Source organism: Castor canadensis, chromosome 4 (assembly GCF_047511655.1).
Source record: "Castor canadensis chromosome 4, mCasCan1.hap1v2, whole genome shotgun sequence".
Taxonomy (NCBI): Eukaryota; Metazoa; Chordata; class Mammalia; order Rodentia; family Castoridae; genus Castor; species Castor canadensis.
Window position 1 is genome coordinate 19,184,608 of NC_133389.1, and position 15,062 is coordinate 19,199,669.

At 43.7% G+C, this 15,062-nt stretch overlaps 1 protein-coding gene across 12 annotated transcripts in view; it reads right to left on the reverse strand.

Annotated features, from left to right (window-relative positions):
- Nedd4l (NEDD4 like E3 ubiquitin protein ligase) overlaps nt 1-15,062 on the reverse strand; it is a 297,017-nt gene that overhangs the window by 62,891 nt on the left and 219,064 nt on the right. For all 12 annotated transcript variants that reach the window (XM_074069742.1, XM_074069745.1, XM_074069743.1 and 9 more), the window contains 5 exons: nt 13,984-14,034; nt 6,111-6,172; nt 5,859-5,961; nt 4,105-4,271; nt 56-188 (listed from right to left, as the gene is read on the reverse strand). In XM_074069742.1, coding sequence (XP_073925843.1) covers nt 56-188; nt 4,105-4,271; nt 5,859-5,961; nt 6,111-6,172; nt 13,984-14,034 — 516 coding nt within the window. The remainder of the gene's footprint in view (nt 1-55; nt 189-4,104; nt 4,272-5,858; nt 5,962-6,110; nt 6,173-13,983; nt 14,035-15,062) is intronic.

The window sequence follows — 15,062 nt, forward strand, 5'->3', positions numbered from 1 at the left end:
CAGGGACTGTAGGAAGACCAGCTGCCAAGCTGGCAGCATCTTAGGAACATCTTACCTCTGGGCCCTCTCCGCCTTCCGAGGCCTCGGGCTCCAAGTCCTCGCTGATGTGCCTTCGAGAGCGGAAGCGTCGGTGTGCGGCCTCCTGGTTGATCTGCCTGATGTTGTTGTCCGACTCAGAGGACACATCCCTGAGAGGGGGCAGGAGGTGTGAGAAGAAAAGGGGTGTTCAGAAGAAGACTGCCACCAGTCCAATCCTCTCTAAGGGCCACACATCCACTAAGATGTCAGTGTCAAACACTGACAAATACGAGAGCTCTTCCACCTTATCCTGGCTAGAGTAGTGCAAGGTTCATCTCGATCAAATCAGTGTAGTTTTCAGTGCACTTTTCAGGTGCACACAGTCATCCCTTGACATCCATGGGGACTGGTTCCAGGACCTGCTCTCCTTCCCCATGGAAACCCAGGTCACAGATGCTCAAGCCTCTTACAAAAACTGGCATAGTATTTGCTTAGAATCCATGCGTATCTTTCTCTATACTTAAACTCTTCTCTAGATTACTTACAATACCTAATACTAAGTAAATGCTATGTAAACAGCTGTCATATGGCATTGCTTATAGAATGAAGATAAGGACAGGTCTATTTAGGTTCAATACAAGCATTTTTTCACAAATATTTTTGAACTGTGGTTGGTTGAATCCATAGATGTGGAACCTGTGGATATAGAGAGCACCTCAAAATGTTTGAGGCACAGTCAAAACTCCAAGTCCTCCCATCCATCTGCTGGAGTGGTGAGTCAGGCCTCTCTTTGGAAGAGGTGACAGGCAAGCTCACCTTGTCAGTTTTGCCTGTCAGGAGGGACCCTTCTAGAAGTCTAGCGATGACAAAGCACCCACTCTGGGTCATCACAATTGATCAAAGACTATGCGAATAGAACAAATTGAGGGCTGAAACCTGGAAGGAAGGATTCTAGACACAACATGAATTTTTTCGGCCGCTTTCTAACTCATTTTGACAAAACCTCACAATCATGACACGACACTGCACCCCAGACCCAGCCTGCCTTTTAAAATCCAGATAAACATCAGGCGCTAACTTCCCAATCAACTGGTATTCTGAAGAACACTGAAATGTTATACCCTATTTTTTGGTTACATAAGGTTCTCACTGCACTGACTTAATCTGGAAATCAGTTTTGCACTGTACTTCAGGAAATCATTCATTGAGGGCAGTACCAGCCAAAGGCTTCCAGGGTAGAAGAAGTCTAGTAAGACTTTATATCCAGTTAACTAAAATTATGTTGTAAGTTAATGTTTCAAATAGTTGAAAAAGTTATCTCAGACTAATGGTGCAAGAATCCGAGTCATGAAGGCAGTTTCTTTTTTATTGTTGTTTTGTTTCAAACACGAAATCCTCCTGCCTTAGGCTCCCAGTACTTCGATTACATATGTGCACTACTGCACCCGGCCACCGAGGTAATTTTAATTCTTAGCTTAGTACATGGTAATAACTGTCTGATTTCCTCAGATACTGCCTCTGAATTATGATATTTTCTAACTATATCAATTTACCTCTGAAGGTACTTTAATATTCTGTGAAAAATAAATTATGGAAAAAATTTTTTTTGATGATAGGGATCAAACCCAGGCTCTTGTGCATGCTAGATAAATCCTCTACCTCTAAGACACATCCCCAGCCCTTCTTTGTGTTTTTGAGACAGGTCTCACTTTGTAGCCCAGACTGGCCTTGAACTCATGATTCTTCTACCTAAGTCTCTTGTGTGCTAGGATTACAGGAGGGCCCCACCACACTCAGCTAAATGAACTAAAGTGAATCAAGTTAAATCTGGAGATTCAAGGGTTTCTGAACAAGTCAAATAAAGTTAAGGAGAAAGAACCCCTAACCCATAAAAAGTGCAGAAGGTATAAAGAGGGTAGTGTGGAAACTGACTTTTTCCCTTATCTAACTTTTCCCTTGTTTTTTAGGGAGTCCAGCGCAGGGAAAGGAAGGCCTCCCTCTGTCCCATGATGTTCTACAGGTGTATTTCCTGGCTCAGCCCTTCCCTCTGGCAGTCGTGTCTCACAGATTAGAATAGTCATTGACTGCTCCCTAAACCACATGCAAACCTGTGTTCAGAACTGCAACTTTCCTTGCTGCTTGTGGGTTGGTGATAAGCCAGCACAACACAAGGTGTATCTTTTGTTTTGGTTCAGTTCCTCAGACGCTGTCACCAAAGATGGTATTTCTTTTAACATGTTCTTGAGGAATGACTGACACATGAGAACTGTCTTAGGTGTTTAATGGGCAAATCTGGATACTCTGGGGGTAAGTGTACATTTGTGACACCATCACAAAATCACAAAGATGGAATATTTAAGACATGTGTGGAATGCTTTCTCAGGAATTACCTCATTAGTGTTTCACAACTCTTTGAGGTAAAGAGAGTTGCAATTACCCATTCATCCCTGAAATGCAGACTTTCATTCAAATGTTGCTAATTAGTGAAGTTGAAAATTTTTCCATGTATACAGCAGCTATTAATATTTCTTCTATTGTGATTTGTTACTAGTCCCCTTTCCACAGAGGTCATGTGATACTCAGGTCACCACAGGATGCCACCTTTGTGATCACTCCTTTCTTGTGCTGTTTAGCTCAGAAGGATGGTGGAGCACTGCTTAGGGTACCGACTACCAAGATTTTTCTGATCACTGTGCACAACCAAGCCTGGAGCCAACATCATTTTTATGACAAATAGCTAGAATAATCAAATAGCTTACCATACCTTCAATAGCTACGGTCATTAATGAAAAAGTACCAGAAATAAATAAATCAGCAAAGCCACTTCCATTTACTACCTCAGTGTCCTGATATTTATGCTGTTCTGAAAGCAATGAGCCATGCTAATGGTGCAAAGTGACCAAGAACATTTGACAGTCACAAGAACTCACTAGAAGGCTCAGGGAGGATTCATTATTCATTGCTTCAGATTCTATAGGCTTTATCTCCAAATGAAATAAAACCTAGATAGCTGACTTGGCCACCTTCCCTATCCACTTCCCCATTCACAGGCAGAATATCTTTGCATTTGTAAGGATGAAGAGTTTGTAAGAACACCTTCCAGAGGCTGGGTGTGATAGCTCAAGTCTGCAGTCTTAGCATTCAGAAGGCTGAGGGAGAAGGATCATGGGATTGAGGGGCTACAATAATGAGACCCTGCTTCACAAAAAACAAACAAAAAGCCTCCCAAAACATAACCCTCCCAGTAGACCCAAAAAAACCAGGTGCTGTTTTCCTACCACCTTTTTAAAAAACACCACTAGCAAATTTCTTTCGGTTTGGGCTGAAGAGAAAATGATCTCACTTGTCTTTATTAAGCATGGGAAATTATATAATAACTTATAATGCATAACTTACAATTGCCCCCTCCTTGTCTTGGCTACTAGGAAGCTCATAAATTCTAGGACTTTTCCTTTTTTTCATACTTCGGTTTTGCTTCTTACTAAGTATCAACAGACTTAGGTCTTACTGTACAATGTGACTTAATAGGATGCTTTAAAACCTTTTTTATAGTAATTGAGGTTTATTTATTTGCTATCATCAAAGCAAAACTCGCTGAGGGAACAAAGCATTATGTGGATCATTCTGCCCCTGAGACTGCAAGTGGATTAAAATAAAGGGCAATTACTCATCTTGACTTTGCAAAACTCCTATGCAATTCTAATTCTATCAAGGGGATAACGCGTAAATCTCCCTAAGATAGAAAAGAAAAGCTTTTGAGACAGTTTCCAAATCAACTAATTAAAAGGAACAAGAAAATCAGAAGTTAAAGGAAACAGAAAATTTCAAAGCCAATTTGTTTGCTGTTTTCCATTCTGGGGCAGACAGGAGAGGAAGCTGAAGAAGAGGGAAGGAATACATTTGTCAAACTTTGGACAAATCCAGCAAAAACTGATTCCTGGAATCTGTAGTAAAGAAGATGTCCAAAGCAACTCAGTTCATATTGAAAGTGGCTTCCCACCCTTGTACTACAGAGGTGCCGTGTTCATGCCCAACTGTGCAGGACGTGACCGAGCGTCTCTGACATTAAGCTTGGTCAGTACTCACATTAAGCTTGGTCGGTGCCACTGTGTGGTCCGGTTGTTGTGGTTGACGTAGTAGGTGCGCCCTAAATTGTCCACCTTCTCCTCCCACCCTGGGGGCAGAGGAGGAGGAGGAAGCTCTTCCTGGTGCTGAGAAGCTGAGTCGTTTGAGTCAACAACTTCCCACCCATGCTGTGGAATGAAATCAAACAGAAGATTGTGAGATCAAACTGGTCTTCAGACTACAGGCAAAAGACAATTACACTGTGCTCTGCATGGGCCTTCACGGGCTTCCTGTGGTCACCTTTGAATATTCCACCCCCCCACTCACGGACAAAAATTTCATTCAAGGTTTCAACACTCTTTTGAACAGTGGTCAATAATAAGTTGTTCTACCTTCTAAGGTGACTGTGTTGCAGGGAGCCATACAGGTTTGGATATGCAGTCTATTTAATTCCTTGAGTCAACTGTATTCTTTCCACGTTTCAGTTGTTCTCCAGGGCTGTACAAAGCCAATGACACAGGCCACATCACAGCTGCCACAGCTGTCACCCTCTCAACAGCCCCACAATGTAAAGAAGTGCCATATGCACATATGTTCTAACAAAGCACGGTGTGGGTGATGGGGGGAGCAGAGGCACATGGCTCTGCTGGTCCCCAGGGGTGATGGCCCTTAGGCTGCTATGATAGGAGGCAAAGCCTCCACCAGGCATCTGCTACAATCTAGGAGCCAGAAGCAGCCTGGAGGCTGCTACCACGAGGCTGCACAAACAGGCTTCATAGTCCCAAGATCAGGGGTGTGTGCATTTACAATGCATAGTTCAGGCATTAAGTACTGCTTTCCTAACATCCCCAGGAAAAGTCACTGGAAAATCAAGTGATTCACTGGTCACTGCAGTTGGAAGGCAGAAGAGTGTAAAAAATTCCTTGGATTTGACATAAAAATCTGCTGCTGTGCTTATGAAATCTTAACCTCCACTCAGCCTACCACCCACTTCAGCCTGTCACGTGTCCAGATTGTTGGAAGCCCATGGTGAAACACTGCCTGTAAATGTGGCCTTGGTCAGAGGGGGTGTTGGTCAGCTTGTCCACAACACATCACTCACGTGCCATGTACAAGCAACAGCTGCAAACAGATGTGCAAACAGTCACAGAGAGAAGGCCATATTCAATGGGGACTTTTGGAACAATGTGAGAAGCTGGCTAATGAAACAGCATCATGCTGAGAAGGTACACCAGGGGACCTGTGGTTCAGGTATGTGACCAGAGACAAAAGAAGCCACTATGCAGGAGGACTAAAAGGAAATTCCCCTGGACAGCTAATTCTAAAACGAATCTCCAGGGGAGTGCTCTCCTAATACCTGCTGTCACCTGTGGGCCATATGCATCAGACCTGGGGAGAGATTTTTTTAAATCACCTTATCCACTCCAAAGCAATTTCAAGTGCTAAGAGGAATTCACAGAGACTTGAAAGTCCAAAGCAATGACAGCCTAACATATGGGAGGGGAATTTTGCTGTCATTAGAAGATACCATTTCAGTGAATATAAAAAAAAGCAAGCTCTCCAATTATAAGTGTCACGACACAAAATGAGAAGTTCACTTGAGTTACCAAAACAAATGTATTTTGGTGGCCTACCGAAGACAGATTCAGGGAATGTGTAAGCATTTTCATCTTTAACTTTATAATTAAAGAAGCAAAGACTTCTTCGATGGCAGTCTCCCTGTGGAATACGAGTGGGATCTGAGCCAGGACATAGGCTAAGGCCTGCAGTTTTACCTCCGTGTCATCCCTCTGCTCACTGTTTTCTTCATCTTGACCTCCGTTTTTCGGCATGTAGGCCATTTTCAACCGCAAAAATCCCTTTACTCGAGATTTATGGCTGCATAAAGGAAGGAAATTGGTTATAAACGACGTGACTTGCTTACATCCTTCCTGTTTATGGTGACTACAGCACTTGGCCTCAGAGAACAAGTGCCTGAAGGAAGCATTAAGCACAGGCATCCTCACACAGCTGCCCTTAAATCTCACCTTCTAGGTCGGAGGAGAAAGTCCTTAAATGTATAGGGTCGCTCCATGGTTGGATCTTCTGTCTATGGGAAGAAAAAGGAAATTAGCAAAAACCCCAAACCTAAGAAAAGCAATACTCCTGACCATTTATTTAACACACCCGACAGGATCACGGGACACATTTAGAGGATGCATTTTTGAATGTTAAAAAACATGGCACAGATGGAAAGGTGCTGGTTCCTTAACTGATACCAGATTGACTCAACACCGACCTCGGAGCTCTGTGTCCTTCAGATCCACTAGATGTCACTATCCACACCAGGTTCTAGGCACTAACCCCAGCGAGACACAAATAACAAAATTATAGCCATCACCGCCAAGTGTAATTTCTAACTGCAGGGTACAGCCTCGACCTTCCTGAGCTGATTAGCTTTGGATGACCAGTGGGGCCTGGTGTCTTTTATCCCTGTGACTCAAGAAACCTAAACATGGAGTTACCAGAATACACAAGACCTAATTTTTGAAGGCAGCTCCACTTCTCACAATAACATATCAAGTCGTGAGCCTAGAAGAACTGACGGGTTCTCGCCTGCACTGAGTCCAGGCAGCACCATCACTGGCTTCTACTGGGCTTCTTTCATGACGCTGAGAATGCAATTGGGATTCTGTTCATTTCAAATGAGACAGGTGCAAAGCTTGCTAGTCTCAAAGCCAGAAACTGGAAAAATAAATGCTACTATTATTTTTCCAATACTGCATGTGATAAGCCTCCCTATACCTAGGCCCTTCAATTAAATGTAATTTAAAATATGTACTCTGTTAGTATGAGGGAAAAGTCACGGAACAATCATTTGTTATTCTCAGGGTAGGTGTCTGTGTACGTGCTTATATTTGAAACACTATCTGTTTATGCCTTTCTTGCTTTAAACTCTCAAAGAATTCCATCTCCTCTTAGAATAAAATGAAAATTCCTTCTATGACCTCTAAGGCATGTGATCTGGCTTTAATGACCTTTATTGTCAGTATGACCCAAACTCTCTGACCACTCCTCATATGCCAATCATCCTGGACTTACCTGCTCTGTGTGCAAATCATATCTAATCCTGCCGTAGGGCCCAGGCACTGGCAGGTCCCATCTGCATCTAGTCATCTCTCCCTCAGAGTTCTCATCTTAAACTGTCGCCAGCAACCCCCTTTGACCACCCTTTATCACTGATTAATCTTCCACTCCTGTCTGAAATTATTTCACTTGCTTCTTTACTTATTAGTTTATCAACATCATTTCTAGGATGTAAGCCCATGAGATCAGAGACCTAAATTTGTCTCCTGTGGTATCACCAGTGTCAAGAATGCCTGGCAGTAAGTAGGCACATGTGTAAGTAAGTAGCTGATAAATTCACCTGATCTGCAGAAACTACCGAGGCCCTGAAAATTTACTATCATTGCAGAAAGACAGTTATATTCTCTAAATTACTCTAAGGCAGTAAGCCAAACTTAGACACTTTGGGAGTATTTGCTCTAAAGAAGTTTCCAAACTTACATTATTTATAATGGAAAATTTAGCAATCAAGAATACCTGTGTTGGTATTCCTTTCTTTTTTTTTTCATTTATTCAACCAACAGATACTTTTACAGCAATGGCATATGAAAGACTGAACGCCACATGGTATCTGCTCTGGGTTCCTGTTAACATGAGGGACCATCACATCAACAGTTCACTAGAATCTAAGGCAGAACCAATTCAATGACGTAGAAGGTTACATTTTGTAAGAACTGGGTGGAGGGAAAGGACAGATTCTGACTTGAAGATCAAAAGGGCTTGGGGTGAGTGGTTCAATCTGAGACCAATGGAAAGGCGTTGATAGGTAGAGAGGTGGAAGGAAAGACAACACGGTGTAAGCCGAGCCTACAGAACCATCAGCGGGCCTTGGTGAGGATTCTAGGAGGTGTAGAGTGCCGGAGAGAATGAAAAGACTTCAGGGGGCGCTCTGGGAGTGAGTCTACCCCACACTATGCAATTTAAATGACCAATGCCTCACACGTTAGGAGGCAGACCCTGAGGTCTGTGCCCTGGCTTTGTTACAGAGCAGTGTGGGCCAGGTCAAGGTCTTTACCTCTCTAGGCCCCAGTGTCCTCATCTATAAGATGAGGCAGTAACAGGATCTTACAGGGTAGTTATGAGGGTTAAACCATCAGTTGAGAGGACTTACATACTGTCCTCCCAGGGTACCTGGCACTCTTAAAGAGCTTGGGTGTTATCACCATCAGTTGGTCCAATATCTCCACAGCACACGCCTATTGTCCACACAATGCCATGCAACAAAAGGCAAGGCTTAAAGATGAAAATTCCCCTTCATGAAAATCCTCTATGCTAGAGAGATGATGGTCTTTTAGACAACTACAAGTTTCTTCTTGGCACGTGTCCAGATTCCAACACGACCATGTTCCCTGCGGCAAAGCTAAATGGAGATTCCCAGGATGGCGCTGGAGAGCTCTGGTGGGAAGTCATGGCGAGGGATCGGTTAAACCCCAGACAATGTTTTGGTTAGGTAGAACTTAAAGAGAGTAGATGCTTTAGTATAAGTGTGGTCTCTACGACGTGTAGTGAGATAAATAACTTTGCAGACGGATAGAAGGAGGGGGCCTTGCTAGGTCCTTTGACTCAAAACCTGGCTGCAGCCACCAGAAGCTCCCAAGCTTCAGGCTACTCCTGCCTCTCCTCACAGCCATTCTGGGGACCGGGGACAGGTTCAGCACTAACATTATCCATCAATTGCTGGGCAAGTCACTTCCCTCTCTGGGCCAGCCCACATCTTCTCCCCTGGCAAACACCTCCAGGAATGGATATATGCCTCTAGAGTGCCGGTAAACTCCATGACAGTGAAGTCTGAATGCATGAGAAAGAACCACTGTCCCCTCACCACCACAAATACAAGAGTGAAAGAATGCTGATCACTCCAGTTATCTGCAGGCTCATCAAACAAGCTTACCACCCTGGAAATGTTCCACTCTAGGGAAACTCAAATTCAAAGGTTAGCCATCGCTGCCCTATGGAGCCTTGACTGAGCTGGTGATGCTAGCATTCTTCAGCCAGCCCAGTGTACTGCCCAGGGATGCAGCCATTCTGTGCTGGGGAGAAGGTGGGAGTGCTGGAGGCTCTATAGGCAGGGGAGACACAGGAACCAAGGGATAGGCTAGAAAAAGTTCAGAAGTACAACAGGCAAACTCCTGCCAGAATTCCAGTCTGTTGTTGGTGCAAGTCTTGGGGTTATTTTTATCCCCAGTTGGAAGGTACATGTTATCAAATACTGTATGAACTTTTAAGCAATGATGCACTGAACATAGCAAACAAATGTGAATGTGCAGCTATGGCCGAGGTTGCTCCTGGTGCCCCACTGGAGAAGGAAGCAGGAGCTGTGCTGAATCAGCTGCACAGGTGGTAGGGCCTTCCTTAGTTGCAGCCTCCCATGCCCTCTGCAGGTCTGAGTTCTGCTGCCAGCGTCTCCTAGGTAACGTGTATATCACTGTGGCCCTGCAGCCTCTGCTCAGGAACACTGGCGGAGCTCCAACGCTCTATCACAGAGCTGGATGGAATCTGAATTCATCTAGGCAAGCACCCCAGTTTTACAGGAAACGAGGCCCAGGAAGGAACACTAACTTGGTCAGTGTTACCAAGCCACTCCCTCATTTCCCAGACACAAGTCAACAATACCTGATAGATTCCCATCTTTTAAAGCCTGACCTTTAGAGACTTCTTAGGGCATGGCTTTCTGTTTCCTTAATTCTGTGGCCTGCATAATGGATCAACCTATTAACCTATTTGCTTTCCCTTAGCCCCTTCTTCTTTTCCTCACTCCCCTCAAAAGAAATAAAATGGAAAAGAAATATTAAAGACGAGCTGGAACACAAGCAAAGGAAACAGAAGTCCCTACTATTCTCCACAACTTAAATCCTATTTCATATGCATTTTTCCCACAAACAAAACTGGGAAGGTGGAGACTCATGGCTAAGAGCACAAGTGAATCATAATTCTAAGATTGTTTTCTCTCATCTGGAAGCATCTGGTAAGTATGAAGCACTGAGGAATCCATGATCAAGGAGGAAAGGATGTTGGGTTTCTTTCTCCCCCATTTCTAGCTCAAAGGACAAGGACAGACCTGCCTATTGCCTCCTTTGGCCACTGCAGGCCACAACTGAGGTGATGACTTTCTACCATGAGGAGGGTCCTCTCCACCAACCTCCCTGCCTGCCCCTTGATTTCCAGCTGCCTCCGCCTTGTCTCCCTGGCAGGGTGCCAATTTGCACTTGCATATGACAGACCACAAGGCCCAGCACAGCACTTAATTAATCCAGGTGCCCAGCTGTTAGCAGTGGGCTGAAGAGACTACCCTGGGAGGGGTGGGCATCTGAGCTGACCCTCTAGTCTGCCTGGGAGGCTTCTCTAAGTCAGGGAATTCATTGCTACAAAGGGGGACAGTTAAGGGAGCCCAGACTAAGCATATGAAAGCACAATTTTATATTGCAAACATCAATATCCATATTAACAGGCCTCTAAAATTCCCACAAACTGATTTGTTTGTTCTTCAACAAACATCAGTCATGAGATCTATGGCATTTCTTTTTCAAAATCATAGCCACAAAATATAATGTTTAAATTATTGAAACTAATTTCCCAACAATCGTGAGATTACACTAAATTTCCTTTTGCTGTTGATGTTCCTGATTGTCACTACGTGTTGGAACACTTGTAGACCAGAAAGAAGCAAGGCAGACACAGTGGCTTTTATTTTATTTTATTTAAAGAATAAAGGTTTGTATTACCTTAAGCAAACAAACTAATGCCTCATGCCTAGTCTGAAATAATTTAAAATAAGTAAGTGAATATAATATATGTCAGCATGAAGGAATAGGCAATGAATTATTTTGCTAATACACATTTGAAAAAATAGTAACAAAATTAATTCTCTTCATTTCTAGAATTCAAATTTCAGAGCCTTATCTCATCTAAGTTAAATTCTTCATTTGCAGAATTAGAGAGAAACAGCCTCCAGGAAGAGAAAAGGAATGAAAAGTCACCAAGGAACCTTGGGAGGTTTGGGAATTGTCACACCCACAATTCCCCCAAGTAGCTAGACATACGGTTTGAAGAAAAGGAAATCTAGAGCCACGCATTTCTGACCTAAGTCAGGGAACCCTATTTTTTTTCATGCGCCATCCTATGTTATAGCCACTTGCCCCATGTTAGTTTTCCTAGTTTAAATGAAGTAGGAGTGTGAACTCAAGCTGTTCCACCACACTAGCCACTTTTCAAATGCTCAACTGCCACATGGGGCTCCAGTAATGGTGGCACCCAAGCTACACGAGGGAGAGCTTGCCTCCATGACACATTCATAAAGATCAGAATCTGCCTCTCAATAAGTATTTGTTGAAAGAATAAATTCTATAGCCAATCATGAGGCCATATTAAATAAATTAATAACTGCATACTTAATGAGTCTTCAACCCCTGAAAAGGAGGGTGAAGAGGGTGCCTAGCCATCTATGCTACCAGAATCTGCTCTTCACAGACCTTGTTATGAATGAGACAGCCAGGGTATTTTTTTTCATGTTTCTATTTTCTTTTATCTAAAATTTGCTGATTTGGACAAATATTGGATCTAGAGGCCACTTACAATCTGCCATGACAATGTTATGTAGCTGTCGAGAAAAGACCGTCTCTATTCAGTCCATACTTATACTTGTGCTTTATCACACAAAATTAACAACACTGCACAAGCTCCCCACAAGTGTCCCCATAAATGTCAAGTATGCATGACAGCACCTCAAATCCTGGGCTCAAAGGCCATGTCCATTCAGAATCTGCTTTGTGGGTTCCACTACCACATGGAAGGCAAAGAATGTGTTTTCACTCCCTCTTCTTTGGTTTCCATTGTGGTCCATCTCTGTGAAAGTAGCTGGCTTTAAAAGCCAGTCAATTTGAAGGGCTTACGGTTCCTCTGTGCGGGCTTCTCTTTGGGCACGTGCATAATGAGGAGCCTCCAGCACTCCATGGTCGGCTCATGTTGGAGGACTCTGCTCTCTCCAAGTGCTCATTGTCCCACCATCTTCAATCTGCCAGTTCCTTTCTAACTTTTATTATTCTAATAGTGTATGTTAATTATATAGAAGAATGCATTTCATTGTGACATTTTCACACTTGGATACAACCTACTTTGGTCATATCCACCTCCCCATTAACTTGTCTTTAATCTAGCACTGAGATTTAATGTCACTTCCTTCTTTGAGAGCTCACTCTTGCCTCCATCCAAAATCCAAAGCCTAACTATTCCTTCCACTGAGTTGATCTCTAAAGAACATTTTTGTATTCTCTGAAGCCACATTCAACCTTTCTAACCCAGTCACCACTAAATCACCCAAACAAGGGCTCACTGGAGCAAGTTGCTGACAATCTCATTTGTGCCTCTCAGAGACTATTAGTAAAGAATTTCTCTTGACCAACATGTGGCTTTTACTATAAAGAAAACGGTAGTTAGTGACACCCACAAAAGAAATGGCCAACCAACCAACATTGTCTGAATGCACGATTTTATAGCTTCAATTTGACCAGCAGGAACGGAGGACCTACTGATGCAGAAATATGTGAAGAGTCTTTCCTTGAAATGTTGAGACATTCACATACTCTCAACGTGACCTGAACAGAGTCATCGGGTTTCTGTCAGTTTATAGGATTGGTCTGATGTAGAAACACTACACAGGCTCACACCCTTTCTCAAGGCACCATAAGCCTTGAGGTTTTTACACAGAGACAAACAAAAATATTTCAATGCTATCACTTCTGCTTCCAATCCCTTGGAAGGAAATGCACTTGAAGCCTTTCTTCCTTAATAGCTCCCCTGAGTGAGCAGGAGTAAATTGCTTACCATCACATTCCTTCACAACACATCTTCAAAGCTTCCCTGGTAAGACACAGTCTTTCTTGGCATCTAACATAAGGGAACAGCCAGGGTTTCTACACAGCAAGAGACATGTGCTAGGTGCTTTAAGTCATTTTAGTTTATAGACTATTTATGCTATGTGCTCATACAAAGCATTTAAAAACACAATGCCCTTGTAAGGCAGAAATATTTGGCTCTCCTTTCCTAGCTGCTACTTACGTTGCTTTGTGCTGTCCAGGGGAGGAGGGCCAGGAGGAGGGGTGCAACAATTTGGAAAACTGAAGCGGAGATATGGGATGCCCTACATCCACCAAACCTCCAGGCCTGTCCCCACATCCTGTCTGTACAGCCTCAGGATGTGGGTGACAGGCCACAGGCTCCATTGCTTCACCCATCTGAGCAAGGAGAAAGGCAACAGTGCAGTGCCGCACATGCCAAGGGAGCATGTTTTCTGAAGCTAGAGCAGTGTTTACTCAGAATCAATAGTGTCTTCTCTTCTGTCTCCATGATGATGGAGAGAGTCATAAACCCAAACCTGGGATACAGTGGCCTGTACAGAGGTACCCGAGAGAAACACCGTGTGTACTTCTAGCAACAGGAAGCAACCATCAGGACAGACTGAAGGACAGATTTGGGCAGAAAGGCACCAAGTACAATAGGAAGGGCTGGATGGAAGACTATTCTTGGCGTGATAACCTAAGGTGGAAAGGAGATGGGTCTGGGGACGCTGACAGGAACCTTACACAATTTGCACACATGGTGCTCACATTTAAGTTAGTCTCTCTGACCCTCTGAAAGGACCACTTTCTAACAAGGAGTGAGAGCTGGACCACACACACTTCATTTTGGCCTCTCTATCTTACCGACAAAACACCATTCTCAATCAAGACAGACCAGCTGGCAACAATTAAAAAAAGCGCAGTCCATGGCATATACCACAGAACATGTAACTGTCCTTACCGGAAGGTGACTAAGAGGCACGTCCACCTGACCCAGGAAGTCGTCTCGTGTCTGTGAAGAAGAGAACAGAGGGTTAATGTCACCATCCATTCACCCAGGGTCAGTACTTCTTAAAAACTGTTTCACTGCAGAAGGAGACAAGAGGGCCAGGGCCTGCCACTGGAGGCAGTGGGGAGGGCTGAAGGCAGAGGGCCATGATGAGGCTCTGAGAGCCCTTACCAGACCTGGGAGCTGAAACGCTCTGGTCTTTAACTGCTTGACACTGGTTAATGCCAATGTCCAAATAGAATGGTAAAGAATTGTCTCTCAGAGCTGTGAGTCTGTGGTCAGTCAGGGGGACACACATAAAGGCCACTGAGGCTTTGGACAGACTGGGCACAGTTCTATAAAAAGAAGACAGTACACACATTTTGGGGACACGATAACAAGTATTTATCATATGCTATAAACCCAAGAGCTTCCAGAGAGCTGGGAGTCTAAGGAAATAGATAAGGCTTAGTTATTAACTAATCTTATAAAATGCACATCATGAAAAACAAAAGCCCTTTCAATTCAGTAAGCGCACTGTTTACTTTTGGGGATTAGGTCCATATATTTGGCCATGTGTGTCCCTTGCTGTCTCTATTATCATACAGTGTGCTTCTTCCTAACTTAAATGGAATTCATTAGGAGACACTCACCAGTCCTCTCTTAGACCACGGGAGTGAGAACTCAAGTTCCAGGTTCTCTGGACTGCACCACAGGTGCCACACTGTGCCCTGCAGTTTCAGTGCTTGTGGCCTGACCTCTACTGCTCAAATGATTCAAGGCACAAATCAGAAGACAATGACTTCTGCCACCCTCATGTTGAAATATGCAGCTGTTTCCACCATAAGAGTACAAGAAATGCACACAAACTGGAAAGTTCTTTACATGTAGTCAAATCTGTCCCACAGCTAGTTGAGGAAAAGCCAAAAGAGCATCCCAAGCTTCTTTTCTGAATCCTGGGCTCTTGTTTTTGCTTGGCTGGTTTACTGAGAAATAGTCTAATTTATAGAAACTACTTTCCAAAAGTACTTGGAAAAAACCTCTTCTATTCA